At 43.4% G+C, this 21,821-nt stretch overlaps 1 protein-coding gene across 2 annotated transcripts in view; it reads left to right on the top strand.

Annotated features, from left to right (window-relative positions):
- Positions 1–21,821, top strand: part of BRPF3 (bromodomain and PHD finger containing 3) — a 92,920-nt gene that overhangs the window by 16,255 nt on the left and 54,844 nt on the right. For both annotated transcript variants that reach the window (XM_069756489.1, XM_069756488.1), the window contains exon 3: positions 20,526–20,679. In XM_069756489.1, the coding sequence (XP_069612590.1) occupies positions 20,526–20,679 (154 nt within the window). The remainder of the gene's footprint in view (positions 1–20,525; positions 20,680–21,821) is intronic.

Here is a 21,821-nt window from a genome sequence, read left to right as displayed (position 1 = left end):
AGGCCCTATTTAACAGTATTTATAGCTCAATCTCAAAAAACGGGGTGACAGGTTCCCTTTAATTCTACAGCGCGTTCTGGACATTATCAGCACTGTCCCCATTGGGATTCACAATCTACATTCCCCTATCAGTATGTCTTTGGAGTGTAGGAGGAAACCGGAGAACCTTGCAGATGTTGTCCTTGGTGGGATTTGAACCCAAGACCCCAGCGCTGCAAGGCTGCAGTGCTAACCACTGAGCCACCGGGTAATGAAACAAATTACTAATGGAATTAATACTAAAAATAATGGGATGTGGGGGAGGATTTGTAATACTTAAATGTCTGGTGATAAAATACATGTAATTGATATTTTTTAAAATGAACCTGTCAGCTTGGTATCACACCTTAAATTATTTATATACACATGTAGCTGTTTCAAAGACCAGTCCAGGAATATCTTTATATGGCCAGTCTGTTCATCGGTTACTGAGAAATCGGCATTGTATTTGATATGCAAATTATTCTATAGTTCTGAAGACTCTGTCACTCCATCTCTATTACCCTCCTAGCATGGCCGCCTCCTTCTTGACAGACTGCTCCTATGCCAGAAGTCACACCATATACAGGCTGTGTTAGTCAAGCCAGAGGATGTGGTGTTATGCAGAGTAGAGCTGGAGTGACATAGGATTCAGATTTAAATCCTCATTTTCATAGCAATTTAAACTCTGATTTCTCAGTAACAGAGGGACAGACTAGCAATGTAAAGGTATTACTGGACCCGTCTGAGAGGGCGACATGCATGTTTCAATAGTTTTGGGGAGTGGGGGGTGAACCTGCTGACTGTCTTTAATACATAAAAATTTCTTATGTTAAAGGGAACCTATCACCCCGTTTTTTGAGATTGAGCTATAAATACTGTTAAATAGGGCCTGCGCTGTGTGTTCCTATAGTGTATGTAGTGTACCCTGATTCCCCATGTATGCTGAGAAATAACTTACCAAAGTCGCCGTTTTCGCCTGTCAATCAGGCTGGTCAGGTCGGGAGGGCGTGGTGACATTGCTGGTTCTTCCTCAGCTTTACGTTGGTGGCGTAGTGGTGAACAAGCAGCGCGCGATCTGCGCTGTCATCCCTTTCGTCGGTGGGGGCGGCCATCTTCCTGGGGCCGCGCGTGCGCAGATCGAGTGCTCTGCTGCACGGGGCTTCAGGAAAATGGCCGCGGGATGACGCGCGTGCGCATTAGAGATCGCGGCGGACATTTTCCCAAAGCCGAGATGCAAACTCGGCTTTGGGAAAATGGCCGCCGCGATCTCTAATGCGCACGCGCGGCCTCCCGCGGCCATTTTCCTGAAGCCCCGTGCAGCAGAGCACTCGATCTGCGCATGCGCGGCCCCAGGAAGATGGCCGCCCCCACCGACGAAAGGGATGACAGCGCAGATCGCGCGCTGCTTGTTCACCACTACGCCACTACGCCACCAACGTAAAGCTGAGGAAGAACCAGCAATGTCACCACACCCTCCCGACCTGACCAGCCTGATTGACAGGCGAAAACGGCGACTTTGGTAAGTTATTTCTCAGCATACATGGGGAATCGGGGTACACTACATACACTATAGGAACACACAGCGCAGGCCCTATTTAACAGTATTTATAGCTCAATCTCAAAAAACGGGGTGACAGGTTCCCTTTAAGTAGATGTAAGCGTCTAGCTCCTATAATTCTACAAACTCATTAGCAGATGAAAATGTGACCATGTTCTTTACCTAGAGCACTAAAAGTGTCAAGGAATAGACCCTTCTGATGTAACTGTAGGAGGAAGATTTCACTGGAGTCTCAACATATTGTGGTCTAGTAGAACCCTCCTTTCCATCTATGGAAATATCTCGTCTTGAATCCAATCAAACTATATACAGTTTTCTTTCTTTTTCACAAAATGTCAGTGCCTCTTTAACCCTATCAGGACGGGGCATTTTTTTTTTTTGTGTTTGCACTTCTGTCTGTTTTTATTTTCCTTCACTTATTTTTCTGTTGACATGTGTATGAATGCTTGTTTTGTTTTTGTGGACAAGTTGTTGTTTTGAATGATACGATCCATTTTACCATATAATGTACTGAAAATTGGGGAAAAAAGTCCAAATAGGACGAAATGTTGAAAAAAAAAAAAAATGCAATTCCACCTTTATTTTTTTTTTTTGTTTCGCCTCATTCATTGTGTGGTAAAGTTACCAGGAAACAAGAATATCCAGGCCAGTACAATTATGGCGATAGCAAACATGTGTATAGTTAGGGATATTTGGCTTTCTGGTGAAATTTCAGGATGAACCTAAAATGCACTCTAGTCTTGTCAGGAGACCTTAATGTGACGTGTCTAAACCCTTTGAATGCACACACCCTACTGTTCAATGTTTCAGTTCTTTCTGCACAACTTGCTGATCTCTAACAAGGAGCTAAATGGCAAAATTCACAACAGGTATCTGATCCACGAATCGGCCAATACATTTCGGGGTGTAGTTATAATTCATATTAAACAGTCCCCCTCATCATGCTCTTCACATTTGATATCACGAGACCAAGACGACACGTCACAATTGTACCGAGTAGGGTTGAGCGAAACGGGTCGAAATTGTTCAAAAGTCGCCGACTTTTGGCAAGGTCGGGTTTCATGAAACCCGACCCGACCCCAGTGGGGGGGTCGGCCATGAAGTCGGCGATCTTTTGAATCTGGAATCGGAATTCCGATCCCGATTCCCGATATGTTTAAGATATCGGGAATTGGTATCGGAATTCAGATTAAAGTGTAAAATATAGAATTAAAATAAAAAATATTGCAATACTTACCCTCTGACGCGCCCTGGTACTAACCGGCAGCCTTCCTCCTTCGAATCCGCGCTTCTAGGACCTTGCCGTGACGTCGCGGCTTGTGATTGGCCGCGCGGCCGCCCATGTGACCGCTCGCGCGGCCAATCACAAGCCGCGACGTCACCCGCGACGTCACCGAAGGTCCTGGAAGGGCTGATTCTTAGGAAGGAAGGCTGTCGGAAGGAAGCAGGGCGCTTCCGAGGGTGAGTATATACCTAATAGGAATATACTCACCCTCGGAAGCGCCCTGCTTCCTTCCGACAGCCTTCCTTCCTAAGAATCAGCCCTTCCAGGACCTTCGGTGACGTCGCGGCTTGTGATTGGCCGCGCGAGCGGTCAAATGGGCGGCCGCGCGGCCAATCACAAGCCGCGACGTCACCGAAGGTCCTGGAAGGCTGATTCTAAGGAAGGAAGGTTCCCGGTTAGTACCAGGGCGCGTCAGAGGGTAAGTATAAGGATATTTTTTATTTTAATTCTATATTTTACACTTAAATATGGATCCCAGGGCCTGAAGGAGAGTTTCCGCTCCTTCAGACCCTGGGAACCATGGAAACCCAATGCACTGCATTGGGTTTCGAGTTTCGCCCGACCCCGACTTTTTTATAGGATCGGCCGATTTCACTCGACCCGACTTTTCCAAAAGTCGGGTTTCGTGAAACCCGACCCGATCCTATAAAAGTGAAGGTCGCTCAACCCTAGTACCGAGGCTTCAAGCAGGATGTTCTCAGATGGAAGTGGCCACTGAGCTTAGAGTGTTAGGCCTCATACTCGCTTGCGAGAAACTCTGATGAGTCTTGCATGTTAATACCCGGCACTCAGATCGGAGCGTGCAGCCGCATAGGAATACATGCCTCCGCATGCTTCGCTCCTGAGTGCTGGGTGTTGACGTGCACATGCACACTCCTTTTGAAAAAGCTTAAACGCGAAACGCGCGTCGGGTGCCACAGTACTTACTATCTTTACTTCCATTTTTAAGGTTTCCTATCCCTGTTTCTTACTATCATGCCCCCTTTTTATGGATTTTTTTGTTGTATACATCATAATTGGGCACTAATTGAAAACATTTTCATACTTTTTCTGTGGCTGAATCACGTGGAGGCAGTTACTATTATAGGGATTGACAATGGAATATGTCAAAGGATATTACAAACACTGTTATGAGGCTTGTTATATTTTGACTACTTCACTATGTATGATATATAAAAATAATTTGGAAGCTTCATTGCTCCACAAATTTATAAATATTTAATCTTCACTTCAATTCTAATAGCAGCTCCATTCTTAAAGGTGATGATTCACCTGTAAATTGTGTACTTTATTTTGGCTGTTTTTTTGCATATTGCTGTCCCCATACTAACTGGTTGTACGTTGAATCTTTTAATATTGTATCAATAAAAATGTTCATGTAATCTTATGGCATATAGCTTCCCGTCTATTTTTTTGATTTATGTAATGTTTGGAAGTGCCATGGATCTAGGCATGGTATACACTCTTTGAGGTTTACCATTTAAATGCTGCTGTCAGAGACCGCAGCATCTGAATGGTTGACAGCTGCTGCCAGAACACTGGGCTACGGCTGTTGGAGACAAAAAAGTCCTATTCTATAGAATCAGGTTGTGGCACAAAATGCACAGCAAAACCTGATGCCTGCTTTTTTTTTTCTCACCACCCATTTATTTCAGTGGGTGAAAAATGCTGAAAGAAGTGACATGCTCCATGGTGCAAAAAACATGCGTGCATGAGATTCTGAAATCTCCTAGATTTTGCTGGTACTGTAAAGCGCAGCTGAAAATTAGCATGGAAAAAAAATGCAAAAACACCTAATGTGAACTTGGCCTAAAAGAAAAAAAAATCCAATCAAAGGGATACGGAACCTAGAGTAAGCATGCCTTCTTGGTGTAAGGCCAGCTGAAGACGAGTGTATGAAACCTCGGGCCAATCACCCCTGCAAATCGCAGACCTGACTGGTTCCGATTGTGACTGTGTGCAAGAACTGCCAGCCATTTACATGCACTGTTCTTGTTTGTAAGTCGGGCCAATCTAGTGCTGGCTGTGTTTTTTTTTTTTCCCCCCCTACAGACGGTTGGAACAAACAAATCATCCATCTGAACAACATGGGTCAGTGTGCTACCTGATCGAAAACCTTTGGCAGCACGTTTAAATGCTAGTCTGCTTGAGTCCGAAGTGGCATAAATGTTGACATAATATAATTTTCCATTAAAGAACTGTTAAATAGGTTTCTAAAATATCTATAAATGTCTCACTTCTTGAAGCTAATTATGAAGTCCCATTTAGCTAATGCCTAGTACCACTACTCCTCCAAAAGATGTACCACCCTTAAAATTTTAGGAGCAGGTGTTGGTTCAGTTGTGCATTTGGTGGGAGTATTTTGTATTGCAGAACTTCTTCACCTATAGTCAATAATTTCCTTTATTCTGTTACTTTAGTTTGTCTGAAAATTTACCCAGGACAAGCACTTTTAACATGTTTGTTTTTTAAAGGGAATCTGTCGCCCCAAAATTTGCCTATAACCTGCGGCCACCGGCATCAGGAGCTTATCTACAGCATTATTTAAAGGGAAGGTGCCATCAAAAAAATTTTTTTTGCAGAAATTGTAAAAATGTAAAGAATTAATGATTACATGTTCTTAAAAAATATTATCATTTGTTTATAATTTAGTAAAATATGAAAAATAATTTGAAAAGTTTTGGAATTTCCACTTTTAAACACTAGGGGGAGCAGCTGCTGAAATTTCAGAAAAACCTAATGTACAAATAGCTCACATTACAGCACTGCAGTAATTATGGGCGGAGTCTGCTGACCTGTGTGATGTCTCCTCCCCTTCTGGGTGTTTGCTAAGGGATTAGAGAGGATGAGATTCAGGGACCCAGTGAGCAGCCATTTTGTTGGTGACTGCAGAGTAAGGCTGCCATCACACTATCAGTATTTGGTCAGTATTTTACCTCAGTATTTGTAAGCCAAAACCAGGAGTGGAACAATTAGAAGAAAAGTATAATAGAAACATATGCACCACTTCTGTATTTATCACCCACTCCTGGTTTTATCTACAAATACTGAGGTAAAATACTGACCAAATACTGAACGTGGACGGCAGCCTTAGGCTACTTTCACACTAGCGTTGTTGGCTGTACGTTGTAATGCGTCGTTCAGGAGAAAAAACACATCCTGCAAAGTTGTCTGCAGGATGCGTTTTTTCCCCATAGACTAACATTACCGACATTACATGTAACGTTTGTTTGTGCGTCGAGTCCGCCATTTTTGACCGTGCATGCACGGCCGAAACTCCGCCCCATCCTCCCCATACCTTACAATGGGGCAACGGAAGCGTCGTAAGACTGCTTCCGCTGCCCACATCGGGCATTTCTTTCACATCATGCGTCAGTACGTCGCACTGCAACGGGCCCGTACCGACGCTAGTGTGAAAGCAGCCTTATACTGACAAGTAGACAGTCACCGAGGATGGCAGGCAGCAAGGATTCTGGGAGATATGTGGTGGATGGAGCAGGGTGACAGCCGCACAGAGTATTTCAGGAGAGCAGTGTGCTGGTCTATGGGGGGGCCCCCTGTTTGGTGCGCGGAGCAACCAGGGATTGTACATAGAGCACTGTCTTTTATACACATGGATGGACCGTCTGCTCCACAGAAATCCAGGAAACATTTCTGCGGATTGATGGCCTGGTCTGATCCAGACTTTGCATGCAAAGACCCCATTCCCCTCCTCAGATCCTGTCTTCTCCATCCTGTCCTGGCGATGTGTGAAAGCGAGGTGACAGGCGCAGTCTGGGATGACGTTGGGAAGGAAATGTAGCCATATAGTAATGATAAAAATGAGACCCCTCTCTTCAGCTGCCTCACCAGCCCTGACTGCACCTAACTGGAGGTCATGCTGCCCCCTCTATTACCCCAGACCCGCGTGCAGGTGCTCAGCCAGAACCACCATAGAATGGGTCCCCTTTCTGAAGATACTACTGCCAGTGTTCTCACATAATACCGCCATATAGATCACACATAATACCACCAGTGTTCTCACATACCGCCATATAGATCACACATAATACCACCAGTGTTCTCACATACCGCCATATAGATCACACATACTGCCAGTGTTCTCACATAATACCGCCATATAGATCACACATAATACTGCCATAGTGTTCTCACATAATACCGCCATATAGATCACACAATACCACCAGTGTTCTCACATACCGCCATATAGATCACACATAATGCTGCCAGTGTTCTCACATAATACCGCCATATAGATCACACATAATACCGCCAGTGTTCTCACATACCGCCATATAGATCACCCATAATGCTGCCAGTGTTCTCACATAATACCGCCATATAGATCACACATAATGCTGCCATTGTTCTCACATAATACCGCCATATAGATCACACATAATGCTGCCAGTGTTCTCACATAATACTGCCATATAGATCACACACACAATACCACCATATAATTCTCACAATACTGATCAAGCATAATACCACCATACAGATCACATAATACCGTCATATAGATCTCACATAATGCCATAATACAGCATGACGCCCGCAGCTCCTGTTATCGCACGCATTGAGTTGTGTGTGCAATGGGGAAAGATATGCAGGGGGGAGAGGAGTGCATAGGAGAGGATTAGATACACGGTTCACCAGACAGTATCACACAAGAGAGGATTAGATACACGGCTCAGCATAATATCACACAGTATAGGATTAGATACACGGCTCAGCAGTCAGTATCACAGGATAGGATTAGATACACGGCTCAGCAGACAGTATCACACAGGAGAGGATTAGATACACGGCTCAGCAGACAGTATCACACAGGACAGGATTAGATACACGGCTCAGCATAATATCACACAGGAGAGGATTAGATGCATGGCTCAGCATACTATCACACAGTATAGGATTAGATACACGGCTCAGCATAGTATCACACAGTATAGGATTAGATACACGGCTCAGCAGACAGTATCACACAGGACAGGATTAGATACACGGCTCAGCATAATATCACACAGGAGAGGATTAGATGCATGGCTCAGCATAGTATCACAGTATAGGATTAGATACACGGCTCAGCAGACAGTATCACAAAGGAGAGGATTAGATACACGGCTCAGCAGACAGTATCACACAGGACAGGATTAGATACACGGCTCAGCATAATATCACACAGGAGAGGATTAGATGCATGGCTCAGCATAGTATCATACAGGAGAGGATTAGATGCACGGCTCAGCATAGTATCACACAGGAGAGGATTAGATGCATGGCTCAGCATAGTATCACATGAGAGGATTAGATACACGGGCCAGCAGACACTATCACACAGGAGAGGATTAGATACTTGGCTCAGCACAGTATATTGATAGATGCAGGGTCTGATGTCCTGTGAGGAGCTGCAGTGAGGTCGGAGCAGCACAGAGCCTCCCCCATCCCCCTCTGTTACCTCTCTGCAGCTCCAGATAAGAGGACATCAGACGGCAGCATTCCTTCACCCTCTCTAGGGATTACAGCCACACACCAGGCAGCAGAGGACAGGGAACGGCCGCTGACAGTGTGAGGGGAGCAGCTCTCAGTCACAGTGGAGCTCACAGGTACACACCACTGTGGGCTGAGGCAAGATGGCGCCGATCTCCTGCCTCTGCTGTGATGTGGAGACAGCCCAGGGGGCGTGGCCACATCAGAGCAGAGAGCAGTTTATAATTGTAGCTAATGGGTCGGACGCCGACTGCAGCCTCCTATGTCCAGGGCAGCACAGTGTAAGGCCGGCTTCACACTCAGCGTATGAAAATACGGTCCGTATATTACGGCCGTAATACGCTGAAATGTCCCGAAAATAGTGGTCCGTAGCTCCTCCGTAGGCAGGGTGTGTCAGCGTTTTTTGCGCATGGCATCCTCCGTATGTAATCCGTATGGCATCCGTACTGCGTGGTTTTCTCGCAGGCTTGCAAAACCAACATACCGCTATAGAAATGATCCATGTGTCCCAAAAAGAAAAAAAAATATATATATACTGTGTGTGTATATATATATATATATATATATATATATATATATATATATATATATATATATATATATATATATATATATATATATATATATATTATAGTCAGTAGACACCTATATGTATATATATTACTATTTTTTCCAGCGCTATACAGCTTGAAAGCCGGTAATTCAATTACCGGCTTTTTCTTTCTCCTTCCTAAAACCCGACATGATTTGAGACATGGTTTACATACAGTAAACCATGTCTTCTCTCCATTTTTTTTGCAGATTCCACACTACTAATGTCAGTAGTGTGTATCTGCAAAATTTGGCCGTTCTAGCTCTTAAAATAAAGGGTTAAATGGCGGAAAAAATTGGCGTGGGCTCCCGCGCAATTTTCTCCGCCAGAGTAGTAAAGCCAGTGACTGAGGGCAGATATTAATAGCCTGGAGAGGGTCCACGGTTATTGGCCCCCCCCTGGCTAAAAACATCTGCCCCCAGCCACCCCAGAACAGGCACATCTGGAAGATGCGCCTATTCTGGCACTTGGCCACTCTCTTCCCATTCCCGTGTAGCGGTGGGATATGGGGTAATGAAGGGTTAATGCCACCTTGCTATTGTAAGGTGACATTAAGCCTAATTAATAATGGAGAGGCGTCAATTATGACACCTATCCATTATTAATCCAATTGTAGTAAAGGGTTAAATAAAACACAAACACATTATTAAAAATTATTTTAATGAAATAAAAACAATGGTTGTTGGAGTATTTTATTCTACGCCCAATCCAGTCACTGAAGACCCTCGTTCTGTGAAAGAAAAAACATAATAAACCAACAATATACTTACCCTCCGCAGATCTGTAACGTCCAACGATGTAAATCCTTCTGAAGGGGTTAAAACATTTTGCAGCAAGGAGCTTTGCTAATGCAATGCTACTCCTCGCTGCAAAACCCCGGAGAATGAGTCTAAATATAGATCAATGATCAAAGTTCCCACGATCTATGAACATCCAGCAGAGGGCGCCTCACCGCAAATGAAGCTAAATATAGCTCATTGATCTATATTTAGACTCATTCCCCGGGGTTTTGCAGCGAGGAGTAGCATTGCATTAGCAAAGCTCCTTGCTGCAAAATGTTTTAACCCCTTCAGAAGGATTTACATCGTTGGACGTTACAGATCTGCGGAGGGTAAGTATATTGTTGGTTTATTATGTTTTTTCTTTCACAGAACGAGGGTCTTCAGTGACTGGATTGGGCGTAGAATAAAATACTCCAACAACCATTGTTTTTATTTTATTAAAATAATTTTTAATAATGTGTTTGTGTTTTATTTAACCCTTTACTACAATTGGATTAATAATGGATAGGTGTCATAATTGACGCCTCTCCATTATTAATTAGGCTTAATGTCACCTTACAATAGCAAGGTGGCATTAACCCTTCATTACCCCATATCCCACCGCTACACGGGAATGGGAAGAGAGTGGCCAAGTGCCAGAATAGGCGCATCTTCCAGATGTGCCTTTTCTGGGGTGGCTGGGGGCAGATGTTTTTAGCCAGGGGGGGGCCAATAACCGTGGACCCTCTCCAGGCTATTAATATCTGCCCTCAGTCACTGGCTTTACTACTCTGGCGGAGAAAATTGCGCGGGAGCCCACGCCAATTTTTTCCGCCATTTAACCCTTTATTTTAAGAGCTAGAACGGCCAAATTTTGCAGATACACACTACTGACATTAGTAGTGTGGAATCTGCAAAAAAAAATGGAATCTGCAAAAAAAATGGAGAGAAGACATGGTTTACTGTATGTAAACCATGTCTCAAATCATGTCGGGTTTTAGGAAGGAGAAAGAAAAAGCCGGTAATTGAATTACCGGCTTTCAAGCTGTATAGCGCTGGAATAAATAGTAATATATATATATATATACATATATGTGTCTCACTGACATATATATATATATATATATATATATATATATATATATATATATATATATATATATATATATATATATATATATATATATATATATATACCTATTCTATGTGTACACATTTATTCTACCTATTCTACTGTAAGCTGTCAGTGTGATTTTACTGTACACTGCACTGAATTGCCGGCTTTTCTCTCTAACAGTGCTGCGTATTTCTCGCAAGTCACACTGCTTGTCCGTGTGTAATCCATATTTTTCACGCTTCCATAGACTTTCATTGGCGTATTTCTTGCGCAGTACGGTGACAAACGCAGCATGCTGCGATTTTGTACGGCCGTATAATACTGATCAGTAAAATACGGCAGATAGGAGCAGAGGCATAGAGAATAATTGTGCCGTATTTTTTGCGAGTTTTACGGACGTAGTTTCTGCGCTCTTACGTCCGTAAAACTCGCAAGTGTGAAGCCGGCCTAAGTGTCCTGCTGGGACTCTTACACTGCTGCAAAGCAAAATGGCGGCGCCCAGTGGCTGCAAAAATAATTAATAATAAAAAATATATTAAAGTTAAAAAAAATGATTTTGTATTAAAAATAATTGTTTATATAAACAATCATTTTTAATACAAAAACAAAATTGCGGCACCTTCCCTTTAATGCTGTAGATAAGCCCCCGATGCAACCTGAAAGATAAGAAAAACAGATTATATTATACTCACCCAGGGGCGGTCTGGTCCGATGGGTTTCGCGGTCCGGATCCAGCCCCTCCCATCTTCATACGATCACGTCCTCTTCTTGTCTTCCTGTCGCGTCTCCTACGCAGGTGTACTTTGTCTGCCCTGTTGAGGGCAGAGCAAAGTACTGCAGTGCGCAGGAGCCGCGACAGAAAGAAAAGAAGAGGACCGCGCCACCCATCGGACCAGACCGGGACCGCCCCTGGGCGAGTATAATATAATCTGTTTTTCTCATCTTTCAGGATACATCAGGGGCTTATCTACAGCATTACAGGATGCTGTAGATAAGCCCCTGATGCCGGTGGCCGCAGCTTATAGGCAAATTTTGGGGTGGCAGATTCCCTTTAAAGTTTCTAAAGACATTAAAGGGGAGTTACCATCAGAAAATAATCTAGAGTTTAAATCCAGTATTATTGTAATTTTTTTTTCTATACTTTTTAATTTTTCTTCCTTTGTTGCAATTTGTGTTTAGAGATAAAATTGCAAGAATTCTTTTTTTATCACACTAGCAGAGTCTAGAGCTTGTTTAGATTCTAACTTCCTGTTGTTTCAAGAAACAACACGTGTACATAACCATAATGGTCAGAACCTGATCCTGTCTCTTGCATTGAAGTGTCCGTTTGCCTGAGCAGACGTCATTGGGCAGTGAGGTGGAGCAGGCTGACGTGTGCCTACTGTGATTGGTGGCTCCTGTGTTATGACTTGTGTATAGATGTGTTACATGTCAGTGTGATCCTTCCTCTAAAAACCTTTCCTGAAATTATAGGCATTAGGAGTCTAAAATAAAAGTCCTAGTGGCAAGTGTGAACATTTCAGGATTACTAATTTATTTTTGGGGTTTTTCTTTTCAATAAAGATGGTGATGGGAACAAAACATAATTGTATTTTAAAAATCCTGATGATGGCTTCCCTTTAAGAAACCCATTTCATTTATTCTCTTAACCGCAATGATAATTATAGCCACATGACGTTTTGGTTGCTTATTGCAGCAACCAAAAAAAAAAAACACGTAATTTTGGTGGTGGTTATTTTTTTTTTCCACTTATGGTGTTTACCGATAGAGTTCATTATTTTTATGTTTTGATACGTTGGACTTTTCTTAATGCGGCAATACCACAGATGTCTAATTTTTTTTCAGATTTTCTTTTTATCTTTATTTTTAATGGGAGGGAAAGTGAGGTAACTTGGAATTCTATGGGGGTTTTTTTTTTCACTGTTTATTACTTTTCTTAGGGGACCTGAAGCTGCGATCATTTGATCACTTGGGCCATATACCGCAGTGCTAACTCATTGTCTGTTGTAATGACAGGCGCAGACCCTCAGCAACCCCTCAGCAATCCGTGATTGTCATAGGTGCACCAGTTGGCGCTTAGAATGATGTGCCCCATGCCAGTGCAGTGTTAATGCCGCTGTCCGGTTTGACAGTGGCATTTAGCAGGTTAACAATTGTGGGTGATGCTTGTTAGAGGCAGATCCTGGCTCTAACCCCAGCCATTACCTACTGCGTGTGGGACGAGCTCTCCCCGTGAGCCCGCTCCATGCATCCGCTTTCTTCTTGTGCGGCGGATGTCAGGAAGGTGTTTAAAGAGATTATTCCCTTTCAAAAAAACATTCTTCCTTTTGCTGTGATTGCTATAAAAAAAAAAAAAAGTATTAACTCACTGGGTCTAGTACCGGCTCTTCTCTGCTTCCCCGGTCTCTGTGGTTTATCTGCAGCGCTGACATCGCACCTACTGCAGCCTATGAAAAAGTTTTCTTAAAGGGGATCTCCAATTTTAAGGAAATCTGTCAGTAGGATCAACCCTTCTAAGCAGTTTATATGGGCATGTAGGTCATAGGAAGCCGAATATATGGTCCTTGATATCTGTGACCTGATCAGCAAGATAATCTACCTCGAGTTTATTGCAACTAAAAGGGAGTTACCAATGTGATATATAATGCCCCCTCTCTGCTCTCCTGATCTCACTGCAGAGCTGTGTGTGTTTATAACTAACACATCTGCAGGTTCCTCTCACCTTCTACTTCCATCTCACAGGCAGACAGGGTGGTGATGTTGTTGCAATACAGCAGTGCTCAGAGAGCTGCAAAAAATGTGCTTGCAAGAAGAGAGTTCAGTTCTACTGTTCTGTATTACCTACATGTCTCACACTGGTAATGTCTGCTTTTATTTAAAACTAAATGGTGGCCCGATTCTAACGGATCGGGTATTCTAGAATATGTATGTATGTAAATAGCAGCCACATAGTATATAGCACAGACCACGTAGTATATAGGAGCCATGTAGTATATAACAGACAAATACTACGTGGCCTGTGCTATAAACTATGTGACTGCTATATACATACATATTGTAGAATACCCGATGCGATAATGCAGGCCACGCAATATATAACAGTGGCCACGCAGTATATAACACAGCCACGTACTATATAACACAGCCCACGCAGTATATAGCAGCCACACAGTATATAACACAGGCGACGTAGTATATAACACAGCCCACGCAGTATATAACACTGGCCACATAATATATAGCACAGCCCACGCAGTATATAGCAGCCACATAGTATATAACACTGCCCACGCAGTATATAGCGCCACGTAGTAGTATAGAACAGAGCCCACGCAGTATATAGCACCACGTAGTAGTATATAACACAGCTCATGCAGTATATAGCGGCCACGTATATAACACTGCCCACGCAGTATATAGCAGCCACGTAGTATATAACACTGCCCACGCAGTATATAGCAGCCACGTAGTATATAACACTGCCCACGCAGTATAGAACACAGCCCACATAGTATATAACACTGCCTATGTAGTATATAACACAGCCCACGCAGTATATGGCAGCCACGTAGTATATAACGCAGCCCACGCAGTATATAACACAGGCGACGTAGTATATAACACAGCCCACGCAGTATATAACACTGGCCACATAATATATAGAACAGCCTACGCAGTATATACAGTGGGGCAAAAAAGTATTTAGTCAGTCAGCAATAGTGCAAGTTCCACCACTTAAAAAGATGAGAGGCGTCTGTAATTTACATCATAGGTAAACCTCAACTATGGGAGACAAACTGATAAAAAAAAATCCAGAAAATCACATTGTCTGTTTTTTTAACATTTTATTTGCATATTATGGTGGAAAATAAGTATTTGGTCAGAAACAAAATTTCATCTCAATACTTTGTAATATATCCTTTGTTGGCAATGACAGAGGTCAAACGTTTTCTGCAAGTCTTCACAAGGTTGCCACACACTGTTGTTGGTATGTTGGCCCATTCCTCCATGCAGATCTCCTCTAGAGCAGTGATGTTTTTGGCTTTTCGCTTGGCAACACGGACTTTCAACTCCCTCCAAAGGTTTTCTATAGGGTTGAGATCTGGAGACTGGCTAGGCCACTCCAGGACCTTGAAATGCTTCTACGAAGCCACTCCTTCGTTGCCCTGGCGGTGTGCTTTGGATCATTGTCATGTTGAAAGACCCAGCCACGTTTCATCTTCAATGCCCTTGCTGATGGAAGGAGGTTTGCACTCAAAATCTCACGATACATGGCCCCATTCATTCTTTCATGTACCCGGATCAGTCGTCCTGGCCCCTTTGCAGAGAAACAGCCCCAAAGCATGAAGTTTCCACCACCATGCTTTACAGTAGGTATGGTGTTTGATGGATGCAACTCAGTATTCTTTTTCCTCCAAACACGACAAGTTGTTTTTCTACCAAACAGTTCCAGTTTGGTTTCATCAGACCATAGGACATTCTCCCAAAACTCCTCTGGATCATCCAAATGCTCTCTAGCAAACTTCAGACGGGCCCGGACATGTACTGGCTTAAGCAGTGGGACACGTCTGGCACTGCAGGATCTGAGTCCATGGTGGCGTAGTGTGTTACTTATGGTAGGCCTTGTTACATTGGTCCCAGCTCTCTGCAGTTCATTCACTAGGTCCCCCCACGTGGTTCTGGGATTTTTGCTCACCGTTCTTGTGATCATTCTGACCCCACGGGGTGGGATTTTGCGTGGAGCCCCAGATCGAGGGAGATTATCAGTGGTCTTGTATGTCTTCCATTTTCTAATTATTGCTCCCACTGTTGATTTCTTCACTCCAAGCTGGTTGGCTATTGCAGATTCAATCTTCCCAGCCTGGTGCAGGGCTACAATTTTGTTTCTGGTGTCCTTTGACAGCTCTTTGGTCTTCACCATAGTGGAGTTTGGAGTCAGACTGTTTGAGGGTGTGCACAGGTGTCTTTTTATACTGATAACAAGTTTAAACAGGTGTCATTACTACAGGTAATGAGTGGATGAAAGAGGAGACTCTTAAAGAAGAAGTTACAGGTCTGTGAGAGCCAGAAATCTTGATTGTTTGTTTCTGACCAAATACTTATTTTCCACTATAATATGCAAAAAAAATGATAAAAAAACAGACAATGTGATTTTCTGGATTTTTTTTTTCTCAGTTTGTCTCCCATAGTTGAGGTCTACCTATGATGTAAATTACAGACGCCTCTCATCTTTTTAAGTGGTGGAACTTGCACTATTGCTGACTGACTAAATACTTTTTTGCCCCACTGTAGCAGCCACATAGTATATAACACTGCCCACGCAGTATATAGCACCACGTAGTAGTATATAACACAGCCCATGCATTATATAGCGGCCACGTAGTATATAACACAGCCCACGCAGTATATGGCAGCCACGTAGTATATAACGCAGCCCACGCAGTATAGAACACAGCCCACATAGTATATAACACTGCCTATGTAGTATATAACACAGCCTACGCAGTATATGGCAGCCACGTAGTATATAACGCAGCCCACGCAGTATATGGCAGCCACGTAGTATATAACACAGCCCACGCAGTATATAGCAGCCACGTAGTATATAACAGCCCACGCAATATATAGCAGCCACATAGTATATAACACAGCCCACGCAGTATATGGCAGCCACGTAGTATATAACACAGCCCATGCAGTATATGGCAGCCATGTAGGATATAACACAGCCCAATGCAGTATATGGCAGCCACGTAGTATATAACACAGCCCACGCAGTATATGGCAGCCAAGTAGTATATAACATTGCCCACGCAGTATATAGCAGCCACGTAGTATATACCATAGCCCACGCAGTATATAGCAGCCACGTAGTATATAACACAGCCCACGCAGTATATGGCAGCCACGTAGTATATAACACAGCCCACGCAGTATATAGCAGCCACGTAGTATATAGCACAGCCCACGCAGTATATGGCAGCCACTTAGTATAGAACACAGCCCACGCAGTATAGGGCAGCCACGTAGTATATAACACAGCCCACGCAGTATATGGCAGCCACGTAGTATATGGCAGCCACGTAGTATATAACAGAGCCCACGCAGTATATGACAGCCACGTAGTATATAACACTGCCTACGCAGTATAGAACACAGCCCACATAGTATATAACACTGCCTATGTAGTATATAGCAGCCACGCGGTATCTAACACAGCCCACGCAGTATATGGCAGCCAAGTAGTATATAACATTGCCCACGCAGTATATAGCAGCCACGTAGTATATACCATAGCCCACGCAGTATATGGCAGCCACGTAGTATATAACACAGCCCACGCAGTATATAGCAGCCACGTAGTATATAACAGCCCACGCAATATATAGCAGCCACATAGTATATAACACAGCCCACGCAGTATATGGCAGCCACGTAGTATATAACACAGCCCATGCAGTATATGGCAGCCATGTAGGATATAACACAGCCCAATGCAGTATATGGCAGCCACGTAGTATATAACACAGCCCACGCAGTATATGGCAGCCAAGTAGTATATAACATTGCCCACGCAGTATATAGCAGCCACGTAGTATATACCATAGCCCACGCAGTATATAGCAGCCACGTAGTATATAACACAGCCCACGCAGTATATGGCAGCCACGTAGTATATAACACAGCCCACGCAGTATATAGCAGCCACGTAGTATATAGCACAGCCCACGCAGTATATGGCAGCCACGTAGTATAGAACACAGCCCACGCAGTATAGGGCAGCCACGTAGTATATAACACAGCCCACGCAGTATAGGGCAGCCACGTAGTATATAACACAGCCCACGCAGTATAGGGCAGCCACGTAGTATATAACACAGCCCACGCAGTATATGGCAGCCACGTAGTATATAACACAGCCCACGCAGTATATGACAGCCACGTAGTATATAACACTGCCTACGCAGTATAGAACACAGCCCACATAGTATATAACACTGCCTATGTAGTATATAGCAGCCACGCGGTATCTAACACAGCCCACGTAGTATACAGCAGTATGGGCACCATATCCCTGTTAAAAAAAAATAAAAAATAATTAAAATAAAAAAGTTATACACTCAACCCTGGCATCCAGCGAAGCTCTGGCGATACGCGCACGGCTGCCGCCATCTTCCGTTCCCAGGATGCATTGCGAAATTACCCAGATTACTTAGCGGTCTCGTGAGACCGCTAAGTCTTCTGGATAATTTCGCAATGCATCGCGGGGAACAGAAGATGGTGGCCGGCTCAGCGGACTACGGAGAGTGAGAAGAGCAGGTTTTTTGTGTTTTTATCATTTTTAACATTACGTTTTTTTACTATTGATGCCGCATAGGCAGCATCAATAGTAAAAAGTTGGGGACACACAGGGTTAATAGCAGCGGTAACGTTACCCGCGGCATAACGCGGTCCGTTACCGCCGGCATTAACCCTGTGTGAGCGGTGACCGGAGTGGAGTATGCGGGCGCCGGGCACTGACTGCGGGGAGTAAAGAGCGGCCATTTTCTTCCGGAATGTGCCCGTTGCTAATTGGTCGTGGCTGTTTTTGCCGCAAACAATCAGACAGAGGCCGCAACCAATGAATATCCGTTACAGACGGAAGTGACCCTTAGACAATTGTTTAAAATACTCTCTGGAGGCAGATTCTCATGCAGACCAGTGTCCAACTTATTTACATATTAAAAAAAAAATGTGGATTTTTCTGGAATAAGACATCGGATCACAGATATCAATGTATCACTTTATTCAGCTTCCTATGACCTGCATGCACATATAGACGACTTATGAGGGCTGAGCCTACTGACAAATTCCCTTAACAACTGCTGATTCGCCTTTTAACGGCAGCAGTTAAGGGTACTTATTCCTCAGCGCCTCTGAGAAATAAGTGTATAGTTCCCCCCCAACGTCGGAAACATGATTCGGTTGTTTTTTTACAATCACCTGTCACGTGATCACTGTTATAAACTGAGTAATGGCAATCACAAAAAAGTATGGTTTTCCATTGATTTATCTCGCCTCTGATATGATCTAGGATACCAGAGGAGAAAGAAATGGGGTTCCCGGATTTTCCTACTCCGTCCTCCGGCCTTTCACATCATCTTCCTGGAAGAAAATGCAGTGTGCCTGCTGAGATCTGCTGGCCGGTAGCCGGCAACAATAGGAGATTTTTCCTATTGGTTCATTTCGATCATTGTGATAGATCCTATCAGAGTAATCAAAATTACAAAAAAAAAATAGTAAATCAACCCCCCTTTGTCAACCCCTTAGTTAGGTAAAAATAATAAAAAAAAATTTCCCAATTGTTTGTGGTTGACCTTAGAGCTGGGATTAGAGTTGGGGTTACTGCCAGGGTTGGGGTTACTGCCGGGGATGGGGTTACTGCCGGGGTTGGGGTTACTGTTGGGGTTGGGTTTAGGGCTGTGCTAGGGTTGGTTAGAATTGGGAGTTTCCACTGTTTAGGCACATCAGGGGGTCTCCAAGCACGACGTGGTGCCTGCCATCAATTCCTGCCAATTTTGCATTCAAAAAGTCAAACGGTGCTCCCTCCCTTCTGAGCCCTGCCATGCTCCCAAACAGTGGCTTTCCCCATCATATGGGTGTATTGGTGTTCTCAGGAGAAATTGCACAACATAATATGGACCCCAAAATCTCCTGTTACCCTTGTGAAAATAAAAAATTTTTTGTTGGAATAATTAGAAATCGCTGGTCAACTTTTGACCCTTATAACTTCATAACACAAATAAATTGTTTCCAGAATTGTGCTGATGTAAAGTACACATTTGGGAAATGTTATTTATTAACTGTTTTGTGTGGCCTGTCTCTTAATTTTTGTGCCCTTAAATCAGAAAGTTCGAAAATGGCAACATTTTTGCCAAATTTCCATTTTTTTTTCACAAACGCAAATCTTAGCAAAGAAATTTTACCCCTAACATGGAGTACAATATTTCACGAAAAATCAGTCTGACTCAGTGGGATCCGTTGGTTTGGTCACGAAGGGGTTAAAGCTTAGCGATGTACCTTAAATCTAAACCGTGATGAATAATGACAAATGATAAGCTATTTAATATTGCTAATGTCTAACACAAGTTCCTGCAGATGTGGGCTCTAAGACTTGATGTGTTTTTTTTATTTCCTTTGATGTCATTACCCACGGTCCTTCTTTCTCTACTCTTTCTAATTTCGTCTTGTTTTCTCCCCTTATTGCCTTGTATTGATGTTTTTCTGATCATAGTTTGGAATTTGTGAAAGTCATATTATAGTCTTTCTCCAGCTCTTGTATAAAGTTGGCTTTTGTTATGGCTGATAAAAATGCACTTGGGCCGTGGACAAGACTAGAGAGAATTCTTCAAAGACTTTTTCAGCTGGGCGTTTATTTTCTTTGGGGTTTTTTTTTTTAAGCGGCATGTGCACAAATAGAAACCAGTCCAATAAAATTCACTGAATTGAAGTTTTTCTTGTGCTAAGCATTGAACCCAGAAGATGGCAATACCACGGGCCTTATTGCCCCGCAGTTGCAACAATAGACAGACTTCTAATCTATGTACATGCAGGAGCGGAGAATTCTTACTCATTAAAAATTATTTTGGGTGTGTACATAGTATATTAATATTTTTAGTGATTACAATGTGTAGTTTGTATGTTTTTGTTATTAGGTTAATTAAGATATCTGGTGGAGTTTGCTTGCAGAAAAAGACTCAATTCCTGCAACATCTTCATAGCTATTGGCTACTGAAACGCCAGTCTAGGAATGGAGCCCCTCTAATCCGACGACTTCACTCTTACACACAGTCCCAAAGAGGTGGACAGGTGAGATACAGAATTCCATAAGAATGTTGGTAGTAGTGATCCATAATAAACCTGATGAAGGACTTTTGTGGGTCTGTTTCCTCAACCACAATTATTTTAACCAGAGCTGTGGAGTCTGTAAGCCAAACCTCCGACTCCAACTCGGACTCCTCAATTTCCATGACTCCAACTCTAACTCCACCAAAATGGGCTCCGACTCCACAACCCCGATTTCAACCCTTTCCTGCGAAATTATGGGAAGGGGTGGAGGGGCTCAGGAGCCGAGCTTTTATTTTTCCCTCATCTTCTTCTAAAGGTACCGTCACACTGAGCAACTTTGCAACGAGAACGACAACAATCTGTGACGTTGCAGCGTCCTGGATAGCGATCTCATTGTGTTTGACACGCAGCAGCGATCTGGATCCTGCTGTTATATCGCTGGTCGGAGCTAGAAGGCCAGAACTTTATTGGCGTGATTCGTCATGTTTGACATCAAAAGCAACGACGCCAGCAACGTTTTACATGGAGCGAGAACGATAAGTGAGTCGCCGTTACGTCACTGGATCGCTCCTGCATCGTTCTGGAGTTGCTGTGTTTGACGTCTCTACAGCGACCTAAACAGCGACGCTCCAGCGATCTAGTTTAGGTCGGATCGTTGTCTATATCGCTGCAGCGTCGCTTAGTGTAACGGTACCTTTAGACTCCTAGCAACACTTTGATTTTTTTATTTTTATGTTGACGTGCAGGGCTTGTTTTTTTTTTTTTGTCAGACACATTGTAGACTGGAATGGCCTCATTCTCTTTACTATATATATTTTACTGAGAAACGGGGGGGTGGGGGGCGGGGAATAAAATTTAGTGTGAATTAGTGAGGAAGAAGATGCAAAAAATTGTTTTTGGGTTCTTTTATTACTGTATCTGTCACCTCATTTTTCGCATATAAGCTGCGGCCACTGCTGTCATGCTGTAGATAAGCCCCCAATGTAACCTGAAAAGAAAGACAACTTAGATTATACTGACCCAGGGGCGGTCCTGTCCGGGTCCGATACGCGTCGGTGTCCGGGTCCAGCGCCTCCCATCTTCATGTGATGACGTCCTCTTTGCTTCCTGTTGTGGCTCCTGTGTAGGCGTAATTCTCTGTCCTGTTGAGTGCAGAGCAAAGT

Source organism: Ranitomeya imitator, chromosome 3 (assembly GCF_032444005.1).
Source record: "Ranitomeya imitator isolate aRanImi1 chromosome 3, aRanImi1.pri, whole genome shotgun sequence".
In the NCBI taxonomy this organism is placed as follows: Eukaryota; Metazoa; Chordata; class Amphibia; order Anura; family Dendrobatidae; genus Ranitomeya; species Ranitomeya imitator.
Note: the sequence above shows the minus strand (reverse complement) of the source record. Positions and strands in the feature narration are given on the sequence as shown.